This window comes from Nelumbo nucifera, chromosome 4, assembly GCF_055504915.1.
Source record: "Nelumbo nucifera cultivar China Antique chromosome 4, China Antique-T2T, whole genome shotgun sequence".
Taxonomy (NCBI): Eukaryota; Viridiplantae; Streptophyta; class Magnoliopsida; order Proteales; family Nelumbonaceae; genus Nelumbo; species Nelumbo nucifera.
Window position 1 is genome coordinate 90,047,930 of NC_142652.1, and position 24,986 is coordinate 90,072,915.

The following is a 24,986-nucleotide window of genomic DNA, read 5'->3' on the forward strand; positions in this document are numbered from 1 at the left end:
ATAATAGATAATATTAATGTCAAAAACTACGGAAACTACAAGCAACAAATTCACAAAATGGAGAAAAAAATAAATCAAATAAAATTCAAAATTTTCCTCCTTTCTCCTACCCATTAAGCTAACGGGCCAGTCAACCTTAGGATCCATCTAATTGAGTTGTTCAATGGAAAATCTAGGAAAGAGATTTTATTACTAACGTTGTCCACCGACTAAAGGCCCAAAGAACCACTGCTCATATAACCAAATACCTCACCTTAATCTAAGACTACTCTAATGCCAAGCTGATGCGGGGCATAACTTACAAGCAATATATTTTTCATCTTTTCTCATGAGAAAGTAGTCAAACAAGTGCACCAAACACATTTAATTAGAAATTTAATATTTATCTTGCATTGACATACTATTGATTTTAGTTACCTAGCTTCTTTCACTTATTTTTTCATTGTATGTTGTATATTTAATTAGATCATCAAATTAGTCCTTGTTTTAACCTTTCTTTTTTGTTTTTCTTTGTAGGTTTTCATTCAATGAGTGACTCAAAGCATGGTTGGAGACAATGAATATTTCTTTTATATTTAGATTTTGTTTATTTGAAGGTCATCTTGTCTTTAATATGTAGCGAGGAAAATTTGACATTTGTAATATATTTTTGTTGGTAGCACAATGGATGTATCAAATTATACATGGCATGTAGTTTCTTATTACAATATATAATTTTCATTTGATGTATGAATGAAATAGACATTGCTTTAAGGTGGTAGTATCGATTATTGCTATTTTACTATTTTAATTTGAATAATTAGTTACGGAATGTATGAATGGAACAGGTATTTTATCGTTATTTAAAAAAAAAACCATTGTTAGATTGAAACAATTAACTACATTTTTGGAATGAACCGTGGCCATAGTCAGGTTTTAGCCACAGTTTGTCCAAACCGTAGTTATAATATGATGTATATAGTTTCAGTTTCGTATAAAACCGTAGTTAAAAAGGTTTGTACATATAGCTACGGTTTTACAAAAACCGTGGCTATAGATTGCTTCTTTTAGCCACGGTTTTGACAAAATACTGTAGTTATTGGTTGCTACATTTAACTACAGTTTTATAATGAACCATGGCTATAAATAAAAACTGTAGTTACAAACCGTAGCAATATGCATCTTTTTAGCTATGGTTCAGTCTGTGGCTAAAGGTTTGTATGGTTTAAATCCATCCTTTAGCTACAGACAAAAACCGTAGCTATAGATGAGTTATAGCCACGCAAACATAAGTTACGGTTTTCTGTCTGTAGCTATAGATTTATAGCTACGGTTATTTTGTCCATGGCTGAAGGTTATATTTCTTGTAGTAATAATACCTTCCCTTCGGTTAGAGATATCTTGTCATATGATTTTATTGTAATCTTTAAAGTTTGATTATGCAAAACAAGTAGTAACAAAAAATAAAACAAAATTAAGTCAAATATATATGGTATAACTTAAGATGGAAAAACATAGGATGAAGTTGTCTATAACATTGTACACAGCCATATGAGCATAATAAATTAGATGCAATCCTAGTGCTCAAAATAATCCATCTTTTATCTCTCTCTCTCTCTTGCATGTGACCTTTCAGGTTCTAATATTGTTTTGATTTTATTGAAGTTTATGCAATAGCTGAAGGAAGACCTTTTGGTGTTGGCTGGTTTTTGTAAGTCCATTGGAATAGTTGGAGCAGGGTTGGGAAAATGATGGCACTTTGTAATAGTATTTATGTAATTTTCATTTAAACTAGAATGTTGTCAAGCCTGATGTAGTAACTATTCTTAAGTTTGTGAAACAACTATATTAATGTTAAACTGAGATGGTGTGGTAATATTTCCTGTGCTTCTCTTGATTGGTTTGCTAATTAATACCACTATAAAATAGGAATAGCCAAGCAAAATTTGAAAAGAGAAAACAGCAGAATTATGTGCAGACCTGGCTTTCTCTCCAATACTTCTCAAACTCATAACTAGTGAAATAGAAGGTGGATTAAACAAATGGGCTTCTACATATATTCCTTTAGCTAATGCTTTGCCCACTTGGAAAGCAAAACACCTTCTAAGGCTCAGTTTGGAAGCAGTAGAAATGTAAATATGTACAGCGTAAATACATACAAAATATAAGGTTTTGCATTCTACATATTTGCATTTGTACTCCTTCCAAACTCAGCCTAAAGAATGGCCTACAAGACATTCATGGAGACGTATATATGCAAGGACCATATCCATCTCCATGGGAAAGACAATAATGCACATTCCAGTTGTTAAGAGTGCATAAAAAGGACTTGGGTGAAAATAGTCCATTGCAATATCTCACTCTGGTAGAGTCCAAATGTGTTGTTTCCATGCTTATTTGCATGGCTTATCTTCGTAACAGTGACAAATAATAAATGGGCAAGTTTGAATATAATTATAAATTTTATTTTATTTTTATAATTTTTATTCATAATAATTATTAAATATCTTGTTTTTTAAATTAATTATTAAATATTTTATAACTTTTTAATAAATTGTTTTTGCTAATTATTAAATATTTTTCATTGCTTCATGGAATTTATCAGTATGTCCATATTATTTTTATTTTTTAATAATTTATTTTTAATTTTTTATTTGTATTAATTATGAAATATTTTATTTTTATTATAAACATTTTATTGAATTTTCAGATATTATTTTTTATTTATTAATATTTTTATTATTTATTAATTTATTCATATTTTTAATATTATTTTATTTTTTAATAACTTATTTTTAAATTTAATTTTTTATAATTTTTATTCATGTTAATTATTAAATAATTTATTATTTATTAATTATTATATATTTTATTACCTTTTAAGATATTATTTTTCTACTTATTAAATATTTTTCATTACTTCATGGAATTTATTCCTATTTTTAATATTATTTTAATTTTTAGTAATGTATTTTTAATTATTATTTTTTTATAATTTTTAACATTTTAATGCTTTTAATATTATTTATTGGTTAATGATTTTTTGAATGATAATGTATGAAATAGTGCCAACTGAATTCAAAACTACCAAATAGTCTATTATAGGGGCAAAATAGTAAAACCAAGCAATTTCAGATGTGGGATAATTGATCCAAAACAAAAAAGTATCTATTTAGAGTCTCTAAAAAGTAGAAAAGCATTTATACTTCTTTTCAGATTTAAAACACAAATAATGAAATAATATCTTTTTAACTTTTCAGATTTCAGATTTATCAAACGCTACATTGTCGATAAAATTTGATGTTGGCCAAACCTTTAACCCGTTATTCCTTTTGATCAAAATCGATATGCTTATAAAGCCCCATTTGGTTTGCAGGAATAGGGGTCTGGAATTGGAATCGGAATCGAAATCAGAATCAGAATGATCTATTCCAATTCCAGTTGTTTGGTTGGGCATAATCGAAATCTCATTCTCATTCTTGCTGGAATGGCATTCCCCCATTTGAGGGAATGGCCATTCCCTACCCCTCCCTTGAGAATGAAATCTCATTCTTGCTTATTCCAATTCCCATTCTTATTTATGTTTGAACCAAACAGATTATGGGAATAGACCATTCTTATTCCAATTCTGACTGCAAACCAAACGGACCCTTAGTCTATTGTTGAACTTCACAAAAAATTTATAATACCCAGGTGTTTAAACTTTAAATATTGCCTAACGGAGCTTTTTGGAGAAGACATTAACAAAGATATTAAGGTCATTAACAAAGATTGTTAGCAAAAGAAAAGCGCCTTCATCGGCAAATGGTTATCTTGCTATAGTTGTTGAAAAAAGAAAAAAAAAATTGAGCAGAATTTGCTGGATAAGAGACTCTAGGTATATGTTTGGCATCGATGCTATAGATATAGCACCGTTTGAAAACAGTGCTACTGATGTGTGGGTTGAAAGCACCGTTTTTTGAGAAAACGGTATTTTTTTTTCTTTGGAAATGTTGCTGCCAAGTAGGACATTTCTTGGAGCAACAACAATACTTTCTGTTTGGTATCAGTGCTCCATGTCTGTTTTCAGCATTGGAACCCATTATAGGAAGTCCATGTCACTGCCACATCACGTCCTCGTTGGCAGCAACGAGCTGCAATTTGAGAAAACACCAAATTTGGCGTTGCTCCAAACCACGCCTTCTTAATTTCCAAGGTGTGGCTTGGAGCACCGTTTTTTTATAGAAAAATGGTTCCAAACAAACAGGCGTTTCCTGGAACACCATTTTTTTCGACATGGCACTGATGTGTCACCATCTTCTAGAGCAATGGCATCGATTCCAAACAGATGCGAGGTCACCGGAGTGGATGAGAAAAATTGTCTTAAACACCGTTTTTTCCAACATGGTGCTGATGTATCACCATTTTCTAAAACAACGACATCGATGCCAAACAGATGAAAGGTCACCGGAGTGGATGAGCAAAATTGTCTTCTTAGACAAATGGTTTTCCGTTCAAGAGAGCTTCTTGCTAGCTAGAGAAATGTCTACTCACTAGAGTTGATGAAAATGGGTTTCTCAATTTTCATGTTCTTATTCATTAATGTGTTTGTCTTTGGTAATAAAAAGATATTTGTTTGGAGGGGAAAAGAAGGCTTTGTTCTGATAACCAATTCAAATTCAGATAGGCGCCCCTTAGAACATACTCTAGTTTACTTTTGACATGCCACGAATTAAGTGGACTTGAAGGGAAAATTCCTCCAAATTCAAATGCACTGGATCTGGAGTGAGTTGCGGTGTCAGGTCTACGCGCGGTCTATCCACAGAACGGATTAATAATTGAACCCGGACTGGCTCTTGTGGTTAGACTTCAATTGATTATATAATGGGTGTTTGCACGACACCATAGTGTTTTACAATTGTTTCATTTCACCTGTATTTTTAAAAATCACAAATTAAAAAAATCATATTTAATAGAGATGCCAAACGCCTACATGGTTGATAATATCATGGTTTAAAGTATCGATATGATATGCCCCGTATCGGGTGTATCGTATCATATCTTTTGAAAAAGATACGGTCCGAAACATCTATTTTCAGGTGTTTTGGACCCCCAACTTTTTTTTAATAATAAAAAAAATGTTCAAATTTCTTAAAATACCAAACTTTGAAAAAAAACAAAAAGATGTTTTGGCCGTTTCTAAGTACTAATACGATACGACCGAAATGCGTATCGTATCGATAATTTGAACCTTAAATAATATGTAAAGGGAGTTCGGATTTAATCCTCACAAAATCAACCCCATAATCCCTTACAGTCGTGTATTAAAAATATCTCCTTAAAGATGGTTTGATGGTTTTGTGAGAATCAAATCAAATTTCATATAAAGGTTTCCTGGTTTTATTATAATTTTGTTGTATCGACACCAGTTTACTATTTTACCATCAATTTTTTAAGCTATATTATAAAAAAATGTTCCAAGTTATTATATTATTATGATGGGTAATTATAAATCTCAGGTCAACAGGTGTAATCGGGTCTAATCTGATCAGACTCACTTCTCCCGATTATTAATTGGGATGATTTTAAGTACTACAGTTAAAATGAAATTCAAATATTATTTTCTATTTTTTTTTCTCCCATTGAGAGATTATAGAGAAGCTTAATGGTTTCTAGAAAAGATCACTCATGAATAGATCAAATTCATGCTGACACATTTTAAGTATTGCAAAATTTGTTTTGATCATGTAAATAAAATGGGGACAGTAATTGTAATTCTCAGTTTCTCATGTTAAACGACAATCTAACATAACTGCACATGAAGTGTTCAAGTTGTTCGCAATTGTAATTCTACAAAAACCTGACCAGTCTGTCTAGATTTAGGGACAACCATTGTATGTTTTGAGATTTAACCTGAGATTAATGAATGCCTATTTTCTCTGAAAAAAGTCAATGCCATGACTATGATATCGAAACAATCGGTATCACAAAAGTGGTAACCAATCTAATGATTATTTACCCGAATCATGAGCTTTTTTGTGAACCGAATCAGTAGTACTGGTTTTTAGAAAATCAGTAATCGAAATTGAATCGAAATCAGTCGGTTAACCAATTGATCAGTTCGGTTTGTCGGTTTGTCGGTTTTTCGGTTTTTTTGACTTTAATATTTATTATAAAAATATGTAAATATAATAAAAAATTATATATATATATATATAAAATATTATATTTTAAATAATATATAATATATTATAAATATATATTTATATATAATGTGTATTTATTAATTTATAATATAATATATATAATATACATAAATATATAGAAAATATATAGAAAAACATGTATACCGGTCGGTTTGGTTTTTTAAACATGTATACCAGTTTTTTAAATTGGTTAATTGAAATCGAACCGGTACCTTTGGTTTTTTAAAAACACTGAACTGACCAGTTTGGTTAACCGATTTTTTAGTTCGGTTTCAGTCGGTTTTTCGGTTTTTTTTTTGCTCACCCCTAATTATTTATCAAATTCAATGGGGTTTTGATTAGTCAAAGTTCTTCCGGTATCATGTCTTTTCCGCAGCATAGATTCTTCCTTCTAAACACAAATATAGCTAAGAAGGAATGTGGGTGTCCAAACCAAACTGGTGGGGGTCAAGGCCCAACTTGATGAAAATATTATTACTAATGTGTGTGTATATATATATATATATATATATATATATATATATATATATATATATATATATATATATGAAATTTTTAAGACATAAATTGCAATCTATGGTATTGATTCTTCATCTTTCTTGTCTTCTTGACATGTAAATTACTAAATTTGATATTAGGGTCCATTGATTTTCAAAAATAAGGGTTTGGAATTGGAAATGGAACAGCCCATATATATATATATATATAGAGAGAGAGAGAGAGAGAGAGAGAGAGAGAGAGGAAAGAAGGGATGTGAGGGTCCTTTTACCACATAGTTCACACATACCTCTTCCTCCTCTCCTTTCTCACACATGTGCATATTTATTTTTAAATTAAATCATTAAAACCTCATGGTTTTTTACTGCCTCTCATAAAATCCATATTTACTCTCTAATATGACCATTCTTAAATCTCTCTCTCTCTCTCTTTAATAAAGTATGGTGCAAATTATATGGGTTGGGTTAGGTTAAGGGTCAACCTAAATATGAACTGATGGAGGGTGATTTGGCACGACCTAGTAAGTAGAGGTCACGTGGACGCGATCTGCCCGAAGGATGACAACTCAACGAAAAGAGCCTAGTCAGTAGTAGTTAGAGCTCGGGTGTTCGGTCACCTCAACACAAAACCATCTCGGCATAGAGTCACCTCGGCATAAAGGCATCTCGACACCTAATCCAGTTCGAGGCTCAAGACCTGGAGTGACACGTCATCGACTCCAGAAGCTGCCTAGCAAACTCCAAACCTCACGGGATCACGCTGCATAACGGCAAGCCTAAACCTCTCCTCGCCCTGATCGGGCGGAGATGATAGACTTCCTTAACTGATATGTTACTCCCCGACTAAAGCGGAATCGGATCTCATCTACTCAAGCCGAAGATCCCGGGACCGTTTCATGAGACCCACGGTAGCACAGCTATATAAGGGCAACAACCCTACTAGGGCCCAGGTATGCGCAATTATTTACATCCAAGCTCTTTAGTATCCAAAACTTTAGCTCGCAACCACAACATATTACTAACCTAAGCACCGGAGCGACCTCGTCGGGTCTTCCACCCCGGTCTCTCTGATCTCTGTCTCGCTGGTTTATCCAGTTCGCCACGTGAAGCACGTCCAGACGATCCTCCAACTAGGAGCTTCTAGATCGCGCATCATCAATTGGCGCCATCTGTGGGAACCGATCGAAAGGTCATCCCAATCTTAGTTACAGTCCCAGTCTCAGTTTCAACCTCAATGGCATCATCCAGCCACAACAGTCATCCCAATCCTAGTTACTGGGGGGCAAGAGTAGCAAACAGTCGTTCCCCAAGGACCCTCGGTGACTATCGGCTAGTTCACCATCCCCTTGACTGCCTCCGGGGTCCTGTCGTTCATACCGCACACTACCCAACAGGTGAGTGTATTACTCTCCTAAATGAGCACCACATTCTCAGAGCCTTCCGTGATTCCCCGGGGATCGGCACTCCCAGTTCAACGATCTCGCCCAGAGCATTCGAACAATGCAGATCCACCAGTTTCAACAGTTTTAGCAGTACTACTTTTATCAACAATATCAGTAGTAGTTTCCACCACTACAACCAAGATAGTCAGTAAACCATCGTCAAGGGTAATTCCAGAACCAAAGTCAACACCAGATTCACTAGAGCGACCGCCAGTCTCCCCCCGCGGTGAGAGAACTTCGCAGGTACTGGTCCCTCCCTCGGGACAGACCCTGCCGCGGGGCACAACAGGCGACCGGCATACACCCCTGCTTCCCGAAGAGAAAGCTTGAGAGATAGGCCTGAGCCCAGCCATCCTGAGAGGCTCAGTTAGCAAAATCCACATATGGATTGTCAGCCCGGAGCCTGAGGTGCGGGCTCGAGAAGAGACCCCTCGATTCCCTGAGATAGCCAGCACCGAACGCGCGACGAAGAAGAGGCGGTGAGGAAAACCCCTAAACCACCTCGCCTTACCATTCGGAGTAAGATCAAAGTACCTGACAATACTGAGGCTGGCAGTACAAATGAGGCACCACCAAAGAAGCAGCAGCAGCGATGCCGCAAGACTCGCCGCTTATCAGCAAAGAACGATCCACCAACGAAGCCCAGCCATCCTGCGGATCAAGGTCGAGAAAGAGAGGAGGTGAGCTTGGTGGCCACAAGAACAACACCTGCTCTCTTGAGTCAGCCATCCCCCCTATCACCTGAGCTCCTAGCGGCCCCAATGCCGAAAGATTTCAAGGTACCACCGCTAAACAAGTATGATGAATCCTTTGATCCTAACGATTACATGGACGCATTCCAGTCCCAGATGCATCTCACCGGGGCCGACGAAGCTTGTATGTGCGTGGCTTTCTCCACCACATTCAGAGGAGTAGTTCGGACCTGGTATAAAAACCTTGCGTTGGGTGTAGTTCACGGACATGTTTACGACCCACTTCGTCACTAGTAAAAAGTGCTCGAAGTCATAGGAGAGCCTTTTGAACGTGGTTCAGAGGGAAGGATAGTCAAATCGAAGCTACACCAAGCGCTTCAACGAGACATGCCTATAGATACCAGACCTTGACCCAACAGTACGTCTCACTGCAACGCAAAAAGGAATCACCCACAAAGAGTTCAAGTGGCACATCGTGGCCAACAAGCCGAAGAACATCACCGAGTTCCTCAAGTTGGCCTATTAGTTTATCAGTACAGAAGAAGAGATAAACCAAAGAAAGAAAAATGAGCAAGTCCCCTAAGCGAAGAAGCAAATCCCCGAGCTTGAGGGGTAAATCCCCCTCACGAAGCTATAGGTCGGGTCGGTGTTCTAGGACCCTGCCTGTGGAGAGAACTAACTATACTCCCCTGAACGCAAAGAGGGGAGAGATCCTAATGGTCATCAAAGACTCCTCCATTGTCAGATGGCCACCCAAGCTAAGGGGAGACCCAACGACCAGGAACCCGAATGTCTATTGTCTCTTTCATCGGGACCATGGTCACAACATGGAAAGCTGTAGAAATCTCTGCGATGAGATCAAGGAATTAATCTGCCATGGATACTTGAAGAAGTACATTTTGCATGAGGAAAAAGGACAGGGGGACCGACAGGGAGATCGGAAAAAAGATGCCCCAGAAAGCAGTAAACAGAATGAGCAGCCACCTTGGCAGTTACCAGAGGAGAGACCAATCCACGGTGTGATCAATATGATCATCGGCGAACCCATTATTGTGGGGTGCACCTCGGCAACAGGAAGGACATCGGTCCATGAATTGGAGAACGAAGGTGAAAACTCGCCAAAGCGACCTCGGATCAAAGAACCTATCTATTTCATCGAAGACGACATGCGCGGGATTCATTTTCCGCGTGATGATGCCTTAGTCGTGAAGCTCAGAATCAACGACTTCGAAGTGAAGCGGATCCTAGTGGACTCGGGTAGCTCGGCGGATATCCTCTTCAAAGAGGCCTTTGATAGGCTACAGTTACAACGGAGTGACCTAAAGCCAATAGACGCACCCTTGGTAGGGTTTAGTGGAGAAGAGGCCAGGCCCCTTGGTCGGGTCACAATACCAGTGGAGGCAGGCATGTGGCTGAATGTCATATGATTCGAGCACACTTTCTTGGTAGTCGGGATTCCATCCCCCTACAATGTGATTATAGGTCGGCCTATCACACACGTTCTACGTGCGATAGTGTCCACCTATTACTTAGCGATGAAGTTCCCAACTGATTATGGTGTGGGGGTCGTGCGAGGTGACCAGCTCAAATCCTGTAAATGTTACGTGTCTGCCCTGAAAGGAAAGGTAACACTGGTGGAGGATATCGTGCTTGAACAACCAGCGGAACATATAGAAGAGCGGACTACTTGATAGAAGAAACAGTCCACATACCGGTTTTTGAGACCGAGCCGACCAAAACTCTTCAGATCGGTGCCTTGATCAGCGAACCGCTCCGAACTCAACTAGTAAGTTTTTTACTTAAAAATTTAAATATTTTTGCTTGGTCCGCGACAGAGATGCCCAGGGATGACCCTAAAACAATAACTTACAAGCTTAATGTCGACCCTTTAGTCAAGCCAGTAAGACAAAAGAAACACAACCTCACCCCGGAACAATGGAGGGTAGTCGATGAGGAGGTCGAGAAGCTCCTCGTGGCAGACTTCATCAGGGAAGTCCATTACCCAAGTTGGGTTGCCAACCTGGTTCTGGTGAAGAAGGCCAACGCCAAGTGACGCATGTGCGTCGACTACACCGACCTGAATAGAGCCTAACCCGAAAGACTGCTTCCCACTGCCCAAGATTGACCGCCTAGTAGATGTGACTTCGGGGCACGAGTTGCTGAGTTTTCTGGACACCTACTCCGGTTACAACCAGATTAGGATGGACCCTGCTGACTAGGACAAGACTGCATTTGTAACTGAGCTCGGGCTATACTATTATAAGGTTATGCTCTTTGGGTTGAAAAACGTTGGGGCAACTTTCCAGCGCCTTGTAAATAAAGTTTTTGAACCATTAATTGGCAATAAAATTGAGTGTTATGTTGATGACAAGGTCGTGAAGACCCAATTTTTGAACTCTTTATTAAATGATTTAAATGATGTCTTTCAAGTCTTAAGGATGTATAATATGAAATTAAACTCGAACAAGAGTGTCTTCGGGGTCACGTCAGGTAAATTCCTAGGTTACATAGTGAACCAACGTGGCATAGAAGCCAACCCCGAAAAAAATTAAGGCTATCCTGGATATGAAACCACCTCAGAAAATAAAGGAAGTCCAGAGACTGACCAGTCGAGTAGCAGCCCTGAGCCAGTTCATGTCTAAATCGGTGGGTCGATTCCTGCCCTTTTTTAAGGCAATAAAAAAGAACGAGCACTTCGAATGGACTGAGGAGTGCCAGCTCGCATTTGATGAGCTGAAAAAATATTTAAGTACTGCTCCGGTTCTAACTCGACCTGGAGAGGGAGATGAGTTAAAGTTGTACCTCGCCGCGAGTGACGAGGTAGTCATCTCGGTACTGATAAGAGAAGTAGACCGAGTCCAACGACCCGTCTACTATGTTAGCAAAGTTTTGCAGGATGCCGAGACCAAGTACCCCGAAATCGAGAAACTAGCGTACGCGTTGGTCATAGCAGCCCGGAAACTACGCCCATACTTCCAGGTTCACACTATTGTCATCCTCACCAATTGACCTCTGGGGCAGATTTTGCTCAAGCCCGAGGTGTCTGGAAGATTAACAAAATGGTCCATTGAACTGAGCAAATACGACATCCGGTTTGAGCCCTGCCCAATGATCAATGCCCAAGTCTTAGTGGATTTTGTCGTAGAATGCACGCTCAGAACGCTGACCCTGGAACTAACCGAGCCTGCCAATATGTCGGAGGAATCGACCAATGCGGCACCGGTCCTTTCCAGGGTTAGGCCGACATGGAACGAGGAGCCCTAGATCCTCCACGTAGATGGCTTATCGAATTTACGAGGAAGTGGTGTCGGACTGATACTGTACGGGCCGAGCGAGGTAAAGCTGGAGTACACCCTTCAGTTCGGATTCGAAACATCGAACAACGAGGCAAAGTACGAGGCACTAATCGCCGGACTCAACCTAGCGAAGGAGATGGGAGCCAAACACCTCATTGTATGCAGCGATTCCCAATTGGTGGTCAACCAGGTTAGCGGTGCTTACGGTCAGAACGATTCTGCCGAACTTCCACTCTTGCTTCCTTAGGTAGATACCGAGATCCAAGAATGTTGAGGCCGATGCACTATCTCGATTGGCCAGTACCAGTGACACCACGAAGCGGGCAATATATATCGAAGACTTGCCTCACCCGAGCATTCTCGGGGGGCAAAAGAGGTCGCTCCCACGTCAGTAGCAGAACCAACTTGAATCAACCCACTCGTCTATTATCTGCTCCACAGGACCCTGCCAGCAAAACGCAATGCAGCTCAGAGGGTAGAGCGACAGTCATCCCAAGATGTTCTGATCGATGAGCGGCTGTATAGGAGATCCTTCACGCTCCCCTACCTACGTTGCTTGCGGCCTTCAAAAGCAGATCAAGTTCTGCGCGACATCCACGAGAGACTCTGCAGAGGACACCTGATGGGCAGGGCACTTGCCCAGAAGACATTGAGGCAAGGATATTATTGGCCTACCATGAAGATAGATGCCCTTGAGCTCGTCAAGAAGTGAAACAACTGCCAAAGGCATGCCAACATCCCCCGACTACCTACTGTCGATCTGAAATACCTCACCAGCTCGTGGCCTTTTGCTCAATGGGGGATAGACATTCTCGGACCTTTACCCCCAACATCCGGGCAGAGGAGGTTCCTGGTCGTGGTAGTAGGTTACTTCATGAAGTGAGTAAAGGCCAAGCCCTTGGTAACCATTATAGCCCGCAACATGCAAAACTTCTTTTGGAAAAACATAGTGTGTCGTTTCAGACTAACTCACATGCTAATATTCGATAACAGCAAGCAGTTCGAAGACATCAAGTTCCAGAACTGGTGTGCCAAGATGAGAATCCAGCAAAATTTCACCTCGGTAGCACACCCACAAGCGAACGGACAAGCTGAAGTAACAAACAAGGCGATCCTCCACGGACTGAAAGCTCGTCTGGCCCGAGTACGGGACTATGGGTGGAGGAGTTGCCTAGTGTTCTTTGGGCATATTGAACCACCATAAAGACCGCCATGGGTGAAACACCCTTCAACCTTACGTATGGTACAGAGGCAGTGATCCTAGTAGAGATCGAAGTGCCAACGTTGCGACTCGAGGCTTACAACGAGGAAGCAAACAATGGCGAGCTCCGTACCAACCTAGACTTGATAGAAGAGGTACGAGACTTGGCCTACATTCGGACAACGACTTACCAGTAGAGAGTAGCTCGATACTATAACGCCCGGGTTAGGAAGTGACTATTCTGAGTCGGTGACCTGGTCCTTCGCAAGATAACAGTACCTGAGCCCGACGTGGGAAAGTTTGGTCCAAATTGGGAAGGTCCTTACCGGGTGAGACGGGTGTTCGAAGAAGGAACTTATGAGCTCGAGACCATGGAAGGAAAATAGGTACCTTGAGCTTGGAACAATGACAACTTCAAGAGATACTACTTGTAAATCTCAACGCAAGAAAAAAATGGCTAAGTCCTTAGATCACCGAGCTGATCCTATGGACAACGAACTGGAGAGAGGACCTTAAGTCACTCCCAGAAGCCTAAGGGCTATAGTGCCGAGTTGACAAAAGACCTCGGCACCACATGAGACCCAGTTGCCTCTTCGGCATGGGCAAGATCAAGGATAAAGAGAGTGGACCTTAAGTCACTCCCAGAAGCCTAAGGGCTAAGGTGCCGAGTTGATAAAAGACTTCGGCACCACATAAGGGCTAAGGTACAAACAGGTCGGGCATGTATACCCTACAGTGTCTGCCCCCCCGGCATACAATAATGATTGTTCCTATTTGAGTTTGGGAATAACCTCGAGTTCGGAGAGTGATCTATACTTGGAAAAATTTTGCTCCTATATGGTCTAGCTCGCAAGTTCGGGGCTTTGCAAAATACTTGTATTCCATTGATAAAATGCTTCGAGTACATGGCAAAAAAAAAAAAACAGAGAAAGATTACAACTATTTAGCCGAGCTCGGAGGCTCGGCTCATCAAGTATTTACAAAGGGGGGTCCAAGAAAAGAGGCATCAGTCAGTTCGGGGCTCCTCGTCCCCAGCTGAAGCATTAGTGGGCGGATCTGTCTCCATGCGGTCCTCGACGGCATCAGCTCTCTCTCCCTCTCCCGCTGTATCATCATCGAGAAGGTCGTCGCCGCTCTCCTCCTCGGAATCGGAGTCCTTTGCGGCTTCGACGGCCATCTCCTTCATGACTTTAAGTGTCGTGATGGCACTAAGGTCGAGGTGGGGAAATTCACGCCGAGTCAACCACCTGCTATGCTTAAATCCCTTGCGATAGCCCGCTGTCCCGACCTCGACCATCTTCTCACGGTACTCCGCTGAAGACTTATACTCCTCTACAGCCTTGGCCTTGGCATCCTCTATAGCCTGAAGCAGAATTTCAGTTCGCTCCTTCACAAGCGCCTCGAGGTTCTCGTTCTCTCTTCAGGGCCACCTCGTGCTTCTCAAATTGCTTCTTCTCCGCTTCGAGCTCCTCCTTCTCCGTCATCAGCAGACTTAATAGTTCCTTCTTAGCTCACGCATCTTTTTTTAGCTGATTGATCTCGCAGCGAGCTAAGTTGAGCTCGGAGTGGGCATTTCGAGAGGACTCCTCGGCTTTGAGAGCTCGCTTAAAGTTCAGCTCGGATTGGTAAGCCAAGGCAGGGATAGAAGAGTTCACCTGCCAAAAGAAGAGAACAAGCATAACTATGAAGAAAAATGTAAGTATGAAACAATCTGAAGGCAAAATACGTACCGCCATGCAGTGCGTGGCCGCTCAGGCCCCGAGCTGGGCAACCGACTGGTTAACCCAACGAGCAACCTCCTCAACAAACACCGCATCCTTGCTCTTGAGAAGGCCAAACTTTGGAGTCAGAATGCTATGGACTAAAGTATCGTTGCCCGAAGAGGTGGCGGTCGTTGGTATGGGCTGAGGTTCTGAAGAGATGGTCTCCTCGGGCACGTGGGGTGGGGTGGCCTTGTCTAGTTCTTACTCGACCAGGTCAATCACGGGAGGATGTTCGGTGACGGGTGGATGTTCGAGAGCAAAGGCAGCGGCGTCAAAAGTGGTGGTTTCGGTGTGAAGGCGAGCCTTCTTGGAGGCCCTCTTCTTCTTCTTCCCCTTTTGCACGCTCCCGAAGAGTTCATTGGCAGGGATGTCGTCCATGACAGTTGCAATAAGTGACGAGCCAAGTTAGATATGACACCAAAGTAAAACAAACAGGAAAAAGGTACAACAGTTAGCGACCTACCAGGAGGGCTCAGACCAGCTTGCACGAGCTTCTCCTCAGTCATGAAGCTTACGAACTTCAGGCCGAGCTTCACCCAAGATTAGACCTCTTCCCTTGTCTTCGGGTCCAGTTTGATGTTGGGGTCTTGGATGGCTGCCCTCTAGTGAGTTGGGAAAGGCCACCCCTCGGTGTTACGTACCACGAAGTAGCATCTCTTCTAGGCCGGGACCTTGTTAGGGAGCTTGTGCAACAACTTGTACCCGGGGCGGGGATACATATAGTAACTTCGCCTGTGCTCGGGTAGAACACAAGACGAGTTCTTTTTTATGGAAAGGATCGAAGAGAATATGTCGAGGTCTAGAGGTCAGTTGTAATTATGGAAAAGGGCAATAGTACCTACGATGTTACGGATGGAGTTCGGATGTAGTTGGTCTAGGGCAATGTCAAAGAACTTGATGATTTTGATTATGAAAGGATGGAGTGGAAGACGTAGCCCGACTACGAGTTGCTGCTCGAAGACCACGATCTCGTCATGACCATGATCCCAAGGAAAGTTGCCTAAGGGAATACTATAAACAAGATCATTGGGAAGCCTGTACTGAGCTACTAAAGACAGGAGTCTATCCGTCATCATAGTAGACGACCCAAAGCTGTCCGACAGGCGACCTCGTTGTGAGGTGGAGGCTGACTTGCCAGAGGCTTCTCGCTCTTGTCGAGGTGAGTCCACCTCGGATGGATTGGAATCCACATCCTATGCCAAAGTGCCTACCTCAGCAAGATGAGGCTCTGCGGTCTGTGCTGAGGTCCCCACCTCAACCCCAGCGGACTCGTCGCTAAAACCTAGAAGACTATCTAAGCTAAGGCTAGACATACTAACAGAAAGGACAAACAGAACCGAAAGCAAAGGGAGACGAATTCACCAAAAGAAGACCGAAGAAAGCAGGATGACCTCGGACCCAAGAATACCTGACACCAAGCTGAAAGACTTGAACGCGAGCTCAAAGACTTTGGATTCGCAATTCTGAAGCGGAGAAAATGGGCCCTTCGGCCCTTATTTATAACCAGTATATCCGGGAATCAACGGTCGAGATCTGCACGATCCAATGACTCCTAGGAAAATCGGTTGCATGCTTCTCGATGTCAAAATCAGTTTAGCGTGTGTTTTGACGTTCGCGGAGACTATAATTGGCTTGATGTCTGCGCGCACCTGATATGCGACCTGGGTCACTTCCTGGTTGAGTCAAATGGTTAAACAGGTCCAACCAACGGTCCGCCCTCCATATCACCTAGACTTCGTGCCAAATCCACTTGGGCTCGTAATGAACTCCCCGCGCCGGGTCAGGACCCCTAGCACGAGGAGTGGGGGGCAATTGATGGAGGGTGATTTGGCACGACCTAGTAAGTAGAGGTCACATGGACGCGATCTGCCCGAATGATGACAACTCAGCGAAAAGATCCTAGTTAGCAGTAGTTAGAGCTCGGATGTTCGGCCACCTCGGCACAAAACCACCTCGACGTAAAGGCATCTCGGCACCTAATCCAGTTCGAGGCTCAAGACCCGGAGTGACACGTCATCGATTCCAGAAGCTGCTCAGCGAACTCCGAACCTCACGAGATCACGCTGCATAACGACAAGCCTTATCCTCTCCCCGCCCGGATCGGGCGGAGAAAATAGACTTCCTTAACTGATATGTTACCCCACGACTAAAGCGGAAACGGATCTCATCTACTCAAGCCGAAGATCCCGGGACCGTTTCGTGAGACCCACGACAGCACAGCTATATAAGGGCAACAACCCTACCAGGGCCCAGGTATGCGCGATTGTTTACATCCAAGCTCTTTAGTATCCAAAACTTTAGCTCGCAACCACAACATATTACTAACTTAAGCATCAGAGCGACCTCGCCAGGTCTTCCACCCCGGTCTCTTTGATCTCTGTCTCGTAGATTGATCCAACTCGCCACACGAAGCACGTCCAGACAACCCTCTAGCTAGGAGCTTCTAGATCGTGTATCATCATGAACCTTAGCTTGGACCCAAATTAATGTCAAAAACCCAAATTTGCCCACTAGTACAAGGTGAACCAATCTAAACAAATCATTGCTCCTCTCCTTAGGTTCAAGTTTTTCACTCTGTTTTTATTAATTTAATATAATATAAATTTGTTGCATAGATTGTTTTGGTTCAAAAATAAAATATAATAAGAAAAAACTTAATGCAAGTCTTTGGTTATCTTTATTAGTTCAATTTTGAAATTTTTTTTTTTAACATGGTTATTAATCTCATGCGAAGCACTTTTTTTTGGCTTTATAGGGCTACACCATGAGACGTAGCCCATCGCCCCTTTTTCCCCCCAAGTGCTGGTAACAGGACTTGATTCTACGTCAACGCTGAAACAAACCAGCTAACTAACACACCAACAATCTGGACTGCATTGTGTAGTATACATGATTTTGCCTCCAGCTAATCTGGACTGCATTGTGTAGCCCCATGAAGTAAAAAAAAAGAAAGGACCCAATACTTCATGGGGCTACACAACGGGAAATAGCCTATTGGCCTACCCATAACCCCTCAACACCGGTGACAGAAGTATTTAATCTCAACCTCTATTAAAACCAGCCAAAAACCTTACCAACTAAGTTAATTTATACTGTTTATATACACAAAAAGATTTGGCATTAATAGGAATGCATCCTCATGCCCATAATATCATGGGCTGTTTATACTATTCTTATATGGATCCTACTAATAGGTAACCAGCAGATCCGTGTGATGGTAATAAAGCAAAACCTTAGAAACTTATCAAAACCTCGTTGGTGTATAAAGTCTATAAGAATTTACAAGAATGCCAACAGCTACCTAACTAGATGTCAACTTTTCAAATTCATCTATGTTGAAATAAAAATGAATTCAATGGGATTGTGTTAGGTTGTGATTTGATATTAACCAATGGATTGAATGGTGTGATGTAATTTTCAAATGAGACATCTAAAAGCAGATCCATCGTCAAGCTCAACTTAGCTGCATCTGGAATTCCGTATTTTAAGGATTTGTCTTCTTTTTGCTGTTAAAAATTTAATATTTATAAGAACATTTTAATGTAAAAAGAATGCCAAATGCAGCCTTGTAAGATAGGCCTTAGGCTATCTATGTCTGATTGTCTGGATAGCCCCTAATTCTAACTGGAGCTGCACATTGGTTCGGGCTGGACCAGGCTGAGGCCAACCCAGTGGCCAATGCCTCCCCAATAGAGTTACAATTTGTTCATGCAATGGCTTAGGCCTGTTTCACATTTATCCCAAGAGAACAGGCTCACTGAAATTGGGTCTCATTCAAATTTGTAGTGAACACTGAAATACTTATCTTGTATTTATTTGAGATACAATCACTGATTTAATTTATTTTATCATCTATATATAATTAAAAATTTTGTATGAACATGAATCTACACTTAAATGATGAACAAGTACATTTTTATGTAAATATATAAAATATTGTGTTTATATTATATTTTTATAGATTCGTGCATTTGAGTGTATATTAGTTGGAATGGCCTATGTTCTCAGTGGGCTAGTGGCCTATGGTGAGTTCAGTTTAGCCCAAGCCCAACCTGTTCCAGCTTGTGGAAGACAGTAGATCGAGCGGCTCCAGCAAGCTATGGCAGCAAAGTTGAGGACGCAGAACGTGCTTTGCTGTTCCAGCAAGATTTAAAAGGGTTGTACCTTCTAGTAATGTTTTAAAAATCGATTTGGAACTGGAACTGTTTTGGTTACTAGTTTTCAGGTTCATGGTTCAACCATTCAGTTTGAATGGACAGCTTGTTCAGACAAATAATTAATAAATTAAAATAAAGATGGCCAAAAATTATTGAACGGATCGGCGGTTCAACCACCCAGGTCAATAGGTCATTGACCATTTCAACGGTTTTTGACCAGGGACCAGGCTTGGGGTAAAACGGAACTAGTTGCTTGAATGGTTCCGGGATAAACGGTCCAACCGTATAAGTCAACGGAGGTGAAAAAACATTGCCCATTGACATGCTGCCATTGTGGTAGCTGAGTGTTAGCGTTGCACTAGCATTCAATTCATTGCTTGTTGTATAGTAGTTTTCTCACTTACTTGTGCGAGGAAAGAGTATGTATGCATTACTGCATTCATACATTAGGCTCAATTTAAATACAAATACAAATGTATACCATGAAAATACATACAAAATAATACAAAATATAAAGTTTTGGACTACATATTTGTAATTTGTACTTGTACTCCTTCCAAACTGAGCATTGTTGTAACTATTAAATGAATGATATGAACCTCAGATACTCCTTCCAAATATGAACCTCAGATACATGACTATTAAATGAATGATATCCTTTCATACACGTTCATGTAACTAATTAGTTCGAAAGATCTCACAAATTTGGTAGGCCTATCTTATTAGGCCTATAAGGAAATGCCGACTTTTTATTCTTTGAAGGGAAATGCCGACTCTTTTTGGTAAAGGATAATCAACAACAACAAAGAACAACAAAAAACAAAGAGAAACAAACAACTACTTACAATTCAAGTCATGACTAACTAGATTCTCCACCCATTCGGGCAGCACTGTTTTCAAAATTAGATCGGACCAGACAGTCGGATTAGAAAAACTGGGAACCGGTCACCTGACTGGTTCCATTTTCCTCCAAAACCACTTTTTCCCCCAAAACCATTGATTTTGGTCAACAAACCGCTGAACCGGCCAGTTAACCGTTCGAACAGTTTTGATCATTTTCCAAATTTTTTATTTTTTATTTATTTTTTGTTAGAATAAGCCAACCATTCAGGTCGAGTGGTCGGACCGTTCGAACTGATAACCGAATCCCTGACCAGTTCGTTTTTAAAAACCATGGGCAGGAGTGAATAAAGAAGCCAGACTCCACCAGCCCTCTTTTGCCAAGTTCGTAGGCTACCATATTAACTGATGTGTTTACAAAACACAACTTAGGGGGTGTTCCACAATATAATTGGTTTTGTTTTTGAAAACAAAAAACGTCACATCAATAAAATTAAATATAATTGAGAAAATCTACAATCTATTTCAGAAAAAAAGGATAGGAGCAGAAAGGCTTTGACCTATCACAACCCTCCATGAAATTTATAGAATACTCACTTGATTAGTTACTACTTTTATGATTCAGGTTGATTGATTGTTAGTTTTTTTTTCTTTCACTTTTAACTATCTCAACAAAAAAAAAATGAACGTTTTGCTATATATAGGACCAATAATAACACTTCACATCAGTCATAAAATATATGGAATCCACATTCATTCAATATTGCTGTATGCCTCCCATGCATTTTATCACTGGTGTGGAGCATTATCATTGATTCCACAGCCTGCTTCACAGCTAAAACATTCAGCTAATTTGCATTCCGAAAAAAAAAAAAGCATCCTTAGCCATCTAATAATTTCCTCTCTCCACTGCTTAGATCGGGTTCAAACAGCCACTTTTAACACAAATATGACTGGCACAAAGGGATGAAACCCAATTTTTATGCCCTTCAAAGCTGAAAATAGCTATTGTTTCTACTTGGATAGCTGACAAAACCTCCCACTTCTCAAAATGGACCGTTATAGCAAGGGAAATGCCGACTTGGTTCACTTTCAACTTTACTAGAGAAAAATGCTTAAGACCTAATCAAGCCTGAGGGCAGGCGAGAGTTTGATATTGAAAGAAAGGGAAATTGAATTGAATTTTATGTTTTTTTTTTTTTTTGTTAATCATCTCTAATAGTGAGGGCAGAAAATGTAATTTGAACTATTATTTTTGATTCATTCATTTCTTTCACATTAAATCTTGTGTTTAAGGTATTAGCTATCATTATGTCTCATTAACACATAATTTTGTAGATATTTTTTTTCACCAATAATTTCTACTAAGAAACTTTTTTTTTTCTAGACTAAAATACCCATACCTTTGAATTTGGTCCATCTTTAATTATGAGAACAAAAAAATGTAATTTGAACTACTATTTTCCACCTTATTAAATGCACTCTCATTAAGTCTTGTTAAGTTATTAATTCACATCCTCTCTATTTAAATCATTTATTTAAGGTATCTTTTCACCAATAAATTCTATTAAATTTAATGGAAATTTATGGTTTTCTCCCCCTCATTTTATTGTTTTTTTTGAATGTATTGTCCCAAACCCCCACCTATGCTATAGTATCCCCCTCCTTTGTATTGTAATAGATTCCCCCACTTGTTTTAATTATACAAACCTATAAAAATTTATGAGGTGGAGGAATCTATAAAATACCCTGAGTTTTAATCTATATCCAATACTTTTAACAATATAAACCCATGTTTCTTAAAACTGACCCAAAACAAAAATCCTTATTCCTTACAGGTGGTAGGCAAGTAATCCAATCGACCATATCAAAATGGGTCAAGCCCATGATGTCATAGTATTACCATCCGACACATGATGTGCAAATAGATGCCTGTAATAGAACAATATTGTTACAATCTTATGAGTCTACCAATGAACGGTTCAACTTAAAAGAATCCATAAGAAGAAAACCTTTCCAACATAATCTACATAGGAATGATTGCTACATTTAATTAATTAGCTAGGGTTCGGAAAGGCCCTATACAAGGGATATTGTCTATGAAACTAGATTAAATGAGAGGTGTATTAATCCAAGGTTCAAAGTATCAATATACCTTGATACATCAGAAGGGGTGTATTAAGTAAGTAAACTTATTGATGTTTCTTTGATTCCCAAGTAAATTATACAATGACTCTTTTATCCATAAAAAAAAACCATTGTTGGAATTGACAAAATTGTTTCATTTCCTTAAGTGGGAAAATTATTTACCCACTTGGGAAATGAGTATCACTTACACGAATAAGTGATATTCACTTTAAAAAATGAATATGCAAAAAGTGATCAATGGGAACCACAATCTCATTGACCAACTTCTCCCCTTTATAAAATAAAAGTACAAAAAGTGGTCAATATGACTTGATTTTTTTATTTTTAAAAATAGGTCAGGGGTAGGTTTTAGGCCTGCCTACCTCCTATAATGGATCAAAATGCCCAAGCTCCTATATTTTGAATATCAGACACCCACCACCAATTCGAAATGATATGCCTTGGACGTATCATATCAAATTTTGAACCTTGTATTAATCAATATTAGATAGAAAATTAAAACAAATTAAAACATTCATATAACACATTTAATGTGGTGGGGCCGGGGTGGGAGGAGACCCTTGTTCATAAATTCATATTGGATTGAAATTCATTTGTATATCTAACCAGCTTGTATTGTCATAAATCTTGTCTGATGCCAATGCAAGGCATTGTGGGAATGGAACCTCCCATTCAATTAATGCAGCCCTTTCGGGAAACTAATGGAGTTGGGATTTGGGGAAAAGGTCAAGTAACTAAGCAGTCGAGATCATGACTCATCATCACTATCCACGATTATGTCATTTCACTATGTTTTCATTGCATCAAGTCATCTGTATTAAGTTGAGAGAGAAAGAGAGAGTCTTACTGACAACAATTGACATGTCTAAAAAATTATGGGCACAACTGGTTGGAGAAGGGAATCTAGCTGTTTGATTAAAACAAAACATGGAAATGGCCCTTGAACCAAATAGATTAACTGTATTTGGAAGGAAAAAAGATATGGGAAAGGAATAAGGATTTGTCCATCTCTAAGAAGAGAATCCAAGAAAATTCTACAGTAAGAGAAAAAAAGGAATTCCACTGTTTGATTAAAACAAATAATACTCGTTTGTGGAGAATAGAAATGGCCATTTGACTGTCAGAATGGCCATTGAGGCCAAATTGAATAATCGATAAAGACCTGTTTATAAGATAAAGAAATACATACATATATATACAAAGGATTGCTTAATTCCAATCTATTTTTCTGTTTTTTTTTTTCAGTAAAAATACTAATCTTAGTAACTCATTTAATAAATTATAGATCAAGATGGAATTGGTCAATCGGAGACAAATAATACAGTGTGGTCTGTCGATCATGGAGACCTTAAATCACAAGGAATCAAAACTTAAACAAATTTTTCGTGCAGATACAATGGAACATTGAGTTTTAGGTTGTATTTTTATGATTTAACAAGGACGTGCACTTTTGGGTTTTTCTTATTAAATTTTTATATATATTGGGTTTAAATAATTTATGACATTAGCACCTGAAAGAGAAAAAGTGCCAAACAATGTATCTTCCTATAATTTGGTGCAGGGTGACTATGGAAACATCCATTATGTGGCACAATAAAAAGTGGAAAAGTAAAATATGAATTGTCACATCTTAATTGCAGAAAACTATTTTCTTAAAAATAAAATATTGGAGTGCTGTGCTTTCCAAACAGCCTAAAATGCTTAAAAAATGTTGGGAGAATGACTCTACAGTTCAGGTCAGAATTTTCTAGTATCATTGTACTGGAGATGAATCCTGACTGTAAATTGATGCCAAATTGATGAGTAGGAGGGGGGGGGGGGGTTACTAATAGATTATGGGGGCTGTAATTCAGAACTCTGCATTGGGTTGCAGTGTATTTAGTCCAAATTAACATAAACAAACAAAACTTATTGTTATTGCTATTCATGCAAAAATGGGAATACAAATGGTGGCATGGGGGGAATTTTTTTTTTTATTATCGTGATTATAGTGATGTACCATTGGTCCATTGCATTGAAACAAATAGTCGCATCAATGCTTTTGTCAACAAAATTCTTGTTTATTTGTACGAAAAAGTATGGACAAGCTTAATGTAGATTTCCGAATTCCACTGCAAATCTATAAACATTCAAAATATCAAAAATTCTCACTTTACACCAATGCTTGCCCTGAATTGGCATCAATTCCGAGCTGACACCCACCCCATACTTTAGGCCTAAAGATTCTGACCCTAGGCTGAACCGTCATTCTTCCTTTAAAAAAAAAAAAAACGTCAACCCAACAGCTTACTTTATAAAACAAACAACTTATGTGATTTGCAACACAAATTTTCAATAACCCATCATCATCCATTATCCATATATGGGTCAGCTATATCGATCCTGTTTTTTTTTTTTTTTTTTTCATTCTGTTCTTTGTAATTTTTTTTACCTTTTATTAAATTATGAATGCAGACTGCTTAAATAATTTTTTACTACTTCGATTCGTGTATTTTTTTTTTATTTATTCTTAACCCCATTAATTTACAACATTACTTTTTCCATAAAACGATGTTATTTTTTTTTATCTATTACTCTTCATTTTTTTCCTCTAGCAAATTGCTACAGTAATTACAATGCCAAAAGGTATCTTAGTGGGTCAGGGCATGGATATCCATGGTGGGCTCTTAAGAAGGGAGATGGGCTTTCAATTTGATTTTGAAGTGGAATTTCACAGGACGTTGTTATTTCCTGTCACCATCTTGAATCACAAATTCACAATGGAAGAGAAGAAGAATGCTCTTTAT

General features: G+C 39.6%; 1 protein-coding gene across 1 annotated transcript; it reads left to right on the forward strand.

Annotated features, from left to right (window-relative positions):
• The first annotated feature begins 9,622 nt into the window (after positions 1 to 9,622).
• LOC148800828 (uncharacterized) lies at positions 9,623 to 10,222 on the forward strand. Its single transcript, XM_088903850.1, has one exon. The coding sequence runs from the start codon at positions 9,623 to 9,625 to the stop codon at positions 10,220 to 10,222; it is 600 nt and encodes a 199-aa protein (XP_088759976.1).
• The last annotated feature ends 14,764 nt before the right edge of the window (positions 10,223 to 24,986 follow it).